We start from the raw sequence: 7,649 nt of genomic DNA on the forward strand, positions 1-7,649 counted from the left end.
ACACATACACACACACACAGGAATATTATTTATGTACACACATACACACACACAGGTATATCGTTTATCTATATACATAAACACACACACACACAAGCACTTAACAAATATGTATGCGTGTCAACAACCCCCACCTGGTAGAAACCTGTTATGTGTGACTATGTGGCTGTATTTCTTCTATCTGTTTTGATGGCGTTTTATTCACAAACACTATAATATATTAAGCCCTATGACCTCTCCTTCACCTTGGTTTGGCTCAGTCTAGCTTTGACTCATTTTGTTATCTTTCAGTGTTTTACAGATGAGGTCAGGGCAGAACAACATGTTTTATATAATCCCAGGGAAACACTCCTCTTACATGCCTGTGACCAAAACTGGTGATAGAAGTGAGATGAAGTCACAAGACCTGCTTACATGCTCAGACTCTGCTGTACTGTGTCTTGTGTTTTTACTCAAGCTCTGGACTCGGTTTAAAGTGAAAGAACCCAGGTGGTGAGGCTGCGTGTCAGCGGTTATGACTCACACAGTGTCACATTGACCGGCATGAACACGCAAATATGTACCCACATGTAGAGCACTCTGGCCCCTGTAGAGCACTCTGGCCTGTGTAGAGCACGCTGGCCCGTGTAGAGCAATCTGGCCCCTGTAGAGCACTCTGGCCCCTGTAGAGCTCTCTGGCCCATGTAGACCTCTCTGGCCCCTGTAGAGCTCTCTGGCCCATGTAGAACTCTCTGGCCCGTGTAGGACTCTTTGGCCTATGTAGAGCTCTCTGGCCTGTGTAGAGCACTCTGGCCCCTGTAGAGCACTCTGGCCTGTGTAGAGCACGCTGGCCCGTGTAGAGCAATCTGGCCCCTGTAGAGCACTCTGGCCCCTGTAGAGCTCTCTGGCCCATGTAGACCTCTCTGGCCCCTGTAGAGCTCTCTGGCCCATGTAGAACTCTCTGGCCCGTGTAGGACTCTTTGGCCTATGTAGAGCTCTCTGGCCTGTGTAGAGCTCTCTGGCCCATGTAGAGCTCTCTGGCCTGTGTAGGACTCTTTGGCCTATGTAGAGCTCTCTGGCCTGTGTAGAGCTCTCTGGCCCATGTAGACCTCTCTGGCCCGTGTAGAGCTCTCTGGCCCGTGTAGAGCTCTCTGGCCTGTGTAGAGCTCTCTGGCCCGTGTAGGGCTCTCTGGCCTGTGTAGAGCTCTCTGGCCCGTGTAGGGCTCTCTGGCCCCTGTAGAGCTCTCTGGCCCCTGTAGAGCTCTCTGGCCCATGTAGACCTCTCTGGCCCGTGTAGGGTGTTGGTTTTTCACCGCCCGCCTCCAGTTGCCATAGGCCAGCCATTATGTGCTGCAAGACTGTGTTTTCGATCACCCCTCCAGGCCCCATAGGACATGATTGATGACATTCCCCTGTGGAGTGGGAGTGGAGGATTATTAGTGCTGAAGGGCAGAGCCGCCTAAGAGATGCACTGCAGCCCGCGTGAGAAAATAGGAATATATTGCAAATGTTTACAGGTATGTGTGTGTGTGTGTGTGTGTGTGAGGGGAGGGGGCGCCCCGTATTGGTAACTCAGAGCCACCGTGCTGTGTAATGTGATGTCTGAGCCCTGATCGGCATGGATAAACAGCACCTCATTTGCTATGTAGAAAATGTGCTGACTCGGGCACTGTAATACCGTGGTGTGTGTGTGGGGCGGGATGTTTGTCAGTGTGTGTGATGGGGGGGTGAGGTTGCGTCGTGTGAATTGATGTGCACACGCACACACATTTTGCCGTTGATAGTCCGTGCGTGCGGGCGTGCTTTGTCATTGACGTAGTGCGTGAGTGCAGCAAGTTGTAAAAACCCATCTGGCAGACGTGACTGTTCCATAAGCAAAATGTAAGTGGGCTGTTTGGTATATCTCGCGCTTGTGTGTGTACACACCTGTGCCCGTGCGACTGCCGTCTGCTTTCTTATTGTCTCCGCTGACTCCCGCGAGATAGCTGGCCCAGGGACAGCCGCTCTCCCGATTAATAACTCCATCCCTGCCCGCTCGTGTCTGCCATTGAACCAAGCACCTTGTGGTGTGATGATTTGAAAATTCTGCCAAAGCACAACTTCTACTTGAAAAATACACTTTTACACACTATTTGTCAAAGTAGTTTGTATCTTCAGTGGAAGGTCACAACTTCTACCAACTGAGACTTAATTTGATTTCTTAATGTGGTCGCCAAGACAAAGTTTTAAAAGGGCGGCGAAACACTAAAGTCACAGTTTGACAGTTGTTTCTACAACTCAGAAGTGGTCTAAAGCTGAGTGTCACATGCAAGGCTGAAAATGTCTGTGAAATGTCGAATTGTGCGTCTTTGTTAAATCTGTGTAACACAACTGCTGATGAAGACAGCATTTTATGAAATCCATTTGAAATTCCTTTAACAATGGCCAGCAGTAATATGTGGAACATGTCAGAGGAACATGTCAGAGGAACATGTCAGAGGAACATGTCAGAGGAACATGTCAGAGGAACATGTCAGAGGAACATGTCAGAGGAACATGTCAGAGGAACATGTCAGAGGAACATGTCAGCATCACAAGGGAAAGGAGACTGCAAGACACGCTCTTATAACACTGCCACCTCATTTAAAACTGAAGCAGTATGTTCCAGTTTTTTATTATAAAATCTCTTTGCACTGAAGGATAAGGTATAATTGTCCCCCAGTGATGTAATTAGAAGAGAGGCAGTGTAGTAGTTCTGGTGTGTTTGTTCATTCACATGATTTAAAGGTTATTTCTCTGGTCCATACTGGCTACATTGCCACGTGGTCAAGTGCTCAGTGAAATTGTGTTTGTATCCAAAGCTTGAGAGTTTGAACTTGTTTTTATCTGAATTTACCTACTCATTACAAACAATACTATAAAGGTTACTAGGCTACTAAGGATAATTATAATTTGTGATCGAATACAGATCCCTGTCCGTTATGCATGGTTTGAAAGCAACTGGTGTCTACTTGCTGTTTTAAGAACACTAGCAATTATCTAAAGAGTGCTGTATATATTTGATATTGCCAGGCAAGGGTCTTGATTGTCAGTTTCCACAGGCCTTGTTTTCAATAAGTAAGCCTCTAATCAATTTCTGATTCAACATCAGTTAGTATACAGGTGCTGGTCATAAAATTAGAATATCATCAAAAAGTTGATTTATTTCAGTAATTCCATTCAAAAAGTGAAACTTCCACACAGACTGATATATTTCAAGTGTTTATTTCTTTTAATTTTGATTATTATAACTGACAACTAATGAAAACCCCAAATTCAGTATCTCAGAAAATTAGAATATTGTGAATAGATTCAATATTGAAGACACCTGGTACCACACTCTAATCAGCTAATTAACCCAAAACACCTGCAAAAGCCTTTAAATGGTCTCTCAGTCTAGTTCTGTAGGCTACACAATCATGGGGAAGACTGCTGACTTGACAGCTGTCCAAAAGACGACCATTGACACCTTGCACAAGGAGGGCAAGACACAAAAGGTCATAGCTAAAGAGGCTGTGTCCAAGCACATTAATAGAGAGGCGAAGGGAAGGAAAAGATGTGGTAGTAAAATGTGTACAAGCAATAGGGATAACCGCACCCTGGAGAGGATTGTGAAACAAAACCCATTCAAAGAGTGGACTGCAGCTGGAGTCAGTGCTTCAAGAACCACCACGCACAGACGTATGCAAGACATGGGTTACAGCTGTCGCATTCCTTGTGTCAAGCCAATCATGAACAAGACACAGCTTCAGAAGCGTCTCGCCTGGGCTAAAGACAAAAATTACTGGACTGCTGCTGAGTTATGTTCTCTGATTAAAGTACATTTTCCATTTCCTTTGGAAATCAAGGTCCCAGAGTCTGGAGGAAGAGAGGAGAGGTACAGAATCCACGTTGCTTGAAGTCCAGTGTAAAGTTTCCACAGTCAGTGATGGTTTGGAGTGCCATGTCATCTGCTGGTGTTGGTCCACTGTGTTTTCTGAGGTCCAAGGTCAACGCAGCTGTCTACCAGGAAGTTTTATAGCACTTCATGCTTTCCTGCTGCTGACCAACTTTATGGAGATGCAGATTTCATTTTCCAACAGGACCTGACACCTGCACACAGTGCCAAAGCTACCAGTACCTGGTTTAAGGACCATGATATCCCTTTTCTTAATTTACCAACAAACTCGCCTGACCTTAACCCTATAGAAAATCTATGGGGTATTGTGAAGGGGAAGATGCGATACGCCAGACCCAACAATGCAGAAGATCTGAAGGCCACTATCAGAGCAACCTGGGCTCTCATAACACCTGAGCAGTGCCACAGACTGATCTACTCCATGCCACGCCGCATTGCTGCAGTCATTCAGGCAAAAGGAGCCCCAACTAAGTATTGAGTGTTGTACATGCTCATACTTTTCATGTTCATACTTTTCAGTTGGCCAACATTTCAAAAAAAAAATTTTTTGTATTGGTCTTAAGTAATATTCACATTTTCTGAGATACTGAATTTGGGATTTTCATTAGTTGTCAGTTATAATCATCACAATTAAAAGAAATAACCATTTGAAATATATCAGTCTGTGTGTAATGAATGAATGTAATATACAAGTTTCCCTTTTTGAATGGAATTACTGAAATAAATCCACTTTTTGATAATATTCTAATTTTATGACCAGCACCTGTATATGTATTTAAACCATTTCAAAAGGACACCAGGCAGATGAAAGGAGTTAAGGATGTTATAATATCCTAACCAGTTAACATTCTCGAATCCGTTATACAGAAGCCTACTGTGGTTCAAACCGGTATTATGGTTAATTATCACCATGTACGATCAATTCCAAAAATGAATCAATCAAATAATTAAAACATTTATTTTTACCAGTACCATCGTGTTGTGGAATGTAAAAAGTGAGCGTGTTAGCTAGCTACCTAGCAGTGCCCAGACAACACCAGAGCAGGAAGTACTGCCCAACTTGTGAAACAAATCTCACTGGCCTAAAAATCCCACCAACATGATACAAACCACCCGAGGGTCCCCCTTAGGGTGAAATGTCCCTTTAAAACATTTACAATGGTGATCTTCCCACTTTTATCAGAAAAGCTACATCTCATCACCGGAGATATCCTTCTCTTTCTTCTCTACATTGTTCTGTCAGAGCTGTTCCACAGCGCCCACACACGGAAATCAACCCCTATACTTGACACGACTGCCGAGTGATGCAATGCCAGGTAATGGCAGGTAAAGCTGTGTCCCAACTGGCAACCCGTTCACAGTGCCCTGTCCTTCAGAAGCAGGGCGCTAGGGAACGGGCCGGCGTTTGAGACGCCGTGGTCGCCAGGCCTGCCTTGTGAGGTGTCATAGTGGTGTGAAACAGAACCGACAACTACTTCCTGTGTCCCTCTTCACCGAAGGAAATTAGTTTTCACACCGTGGCCTGGATACAGGTGAGCCCGTGGCCAGGTGAGAGATCCAAATCAGTACATTCAGACCTTACCAGTCCCTGGCTCGTTAGGCGTATTGTTCCCGCCGTGTTGGGTGTCTTTGTTGGGTGCCTGTGTGTACTTTTGCGTGCCACCTCGTTGTCTCAAGTTCAACCCCATCCACGTTTCTGTTAACGTGGTTATAGTATTACTTCCACATGGCTTACGTGACCCCCTGCGCCGGTTATAATAGCCAATGTGCCTTTTAGTCCTCGAGTACCACTTGTTCCACTGATCCAAGCACAGCCTCTCCCCTCTGGATACTCGGCAAGGTCTCCTCCCCGTTGGTCTACCGCTGACCTGGGGTCAGGTCTTCTGGGGTGCCTCATCTCCGTGTCTCCCATTATATAGCTCTGTTAGCCATTTCCTCCGACTGTTATCGCCCAGTCAGCGCATTGACTCTCGTGGGTCTAATTGTAATGGAAGGAAGCCATGGTCCCGTTCCTTTCGTCTATCTCTCCATGTCTCTTCTCGCACGGAATGGCGGATGAATAAAAATGAGACGCCTTCGGATGAATAAAAATACAGTGGGAATGTCTTCTGAGGTAATATCAGTGCACATTGCGTAATTATGTCACTGTGTCGCAAAGGTGAGTCATGTTCCTGTCTGATAATATTGAAGGTTGTGTTAACTGCTATACGTGACTGGCACCTGATACTTTTGAATGTTCAGTGAGGTACTGGCGACATTTGCGTATAGCTGTTGAAATCCATCCCTCGAATAGGGGCTATTGGCCATTGGAGAATGTAATGTCTTATGCAGAGCTCATATACTAGTCTCGGTTCTCTTTCCTCAGGCAAGGAAGTGGACAAATCATGAAATCCAGAACAACACAACGATGTGCACGGTGAAGATACACCAAGAGCCTTGAGGTGTGCCTCTGTGTGCTTATTGTTTCAGCGAGGAAGATGGATTTCTAATTGGATGTGTGATTTTTATGCGGTCTGTTCATTTCTGAGAAGTGGGTTTGTTCATGTAAGACTTCATATTCACTGTACTCATTATATTTCAGGGGCAACCTTTTTTATACTCGGATGTTTTTTTGGCCATGTAAATAAAAATCACAGTTGTCCCCTGAATGTTGTGGCATTATGTATTTCTATTGGTTGGGTCGGAGTTGGAGGTGAATCAAGTTCAGCAAATGTTTCCCGTCTGTCGGCTACATCAACAGTTCACGTCTCTGTCTCCATGGCTCCGGGGTTCAGGTACTGTGGTTTAGAAGTCATTACGCTTCACTGCTAGTGTTCAGCTGGAATTCAATATGCTCTACTCCTACACAGTGTTCAGAAGTCATTATACGAGCCTGCATCTCTGCCTGCCTGCCTGCCTGTGTGCGTGCGTGCATCTGTGTGTGTGTGAGAAGGTAGTGGGCACACTGGTGCCAGGGAGCGCAGCAGAAGGGCAAAAGGTGGCTGATGTTGCAGGGTTCCCAGCCAGGACTAGAGCCTGCCAACGGGGGCCTGTATTGATCCGGTGCGGGGTCAGGACCAGTACGCCTCCAGGGATCTCGGGAACAGGCCCGATACTGGCAGACACACACCAGTGGGCTGCCAAGTCAGAGTGGGCCACAGGCCATTGGGTATGGCGGGGTGTTCATGTCAATGTTTTGGGGTTTGTAGCGGGCGGGGGTGCATGTGTACCATCGGGTGACAGTCCATTTTTGTAGGGATGCCGTATGTGTTGATGGGCGAGGGTTAAGCTGGCGTATTTTGGCCATCAACAGGGGAAACACTAAGGAAGCAAACAGGAAGTAGAATCTAATAGAAATGAGTCTATATGACCAAACCTGGTGTGGATCCATCCTTTCCTTACTGTGTGTAAAACTGGAACCACAGCCACATCCAGAAGGGGGTAGTGTTAACGCTAATCATTGACCGGGGGGATATTTTACACCGTTAGGGTACAAAAACAGTCAAGTAATCGTTTTGTCAAATTCTCAGAGAAATTCGTCCAGCCCTTGGGTTTTCATTGTCTATCGTATTTCTTGACATGTTCACTTTTTCTGGAAGTTAGACACGTTTAAAGGCTTGGTGTCTGCTTTAGATGTATATAGGGATTCATAAAACTGATGGAAGTTGTCGTTTATGTGCTAGGGAGATGAGAGTACCTCCCCTGTAACAGATTTGATTTTGTGGATTGTGTAATTGGTCTTAATGTCACAGTCGTCTACACAGTCATTTGTGCA

General features: G+C 45.7%; 1 protein-coding gene across 2 annotated transcripts in view; it reads left to right on the forward strand.

Moving 5' to 3' along the window:
• LOC105021638 (endonuclease V) overlaps nt 1–6,558 on the forward strand; it is a 47,397-nt gene extending 40,839 nt beyond the window's left edge. The window contains exon 8 of one of the 2 annotated variants that reach the window (XM_020049426.2): nt 6,261–6,558. In XM_020049426.2, the coding sequence (XP_019904985.1) occupies nt 6,261–6,335 (75 nt within the window). In that variant the 3' untranslated portion in view covers nt 6,336–6,558. The remainder of the gene's footprint in view (nt 1–6,260) is intronic. The other variant, XM_013135336.3, reaches the window with a different exon arrangement.
• Nucleotides 6,559–7,649: the final 1,091 nt, after the last annotated feature.

This window comes from Esox lucius, chromosome 9 (assembly GCF_011004845.1).
Source record: "Esox lucius isolate fEsoLuc1 chromosome 9, fEsoLuc1.pri, whole genome shotgun sequence".
Classification (NCBI taxonomy): Eukaryota; Metazoa; Chordata; class Actinopteri; order Esociformes; family Esocidae; genus Esox; species Esox lucius.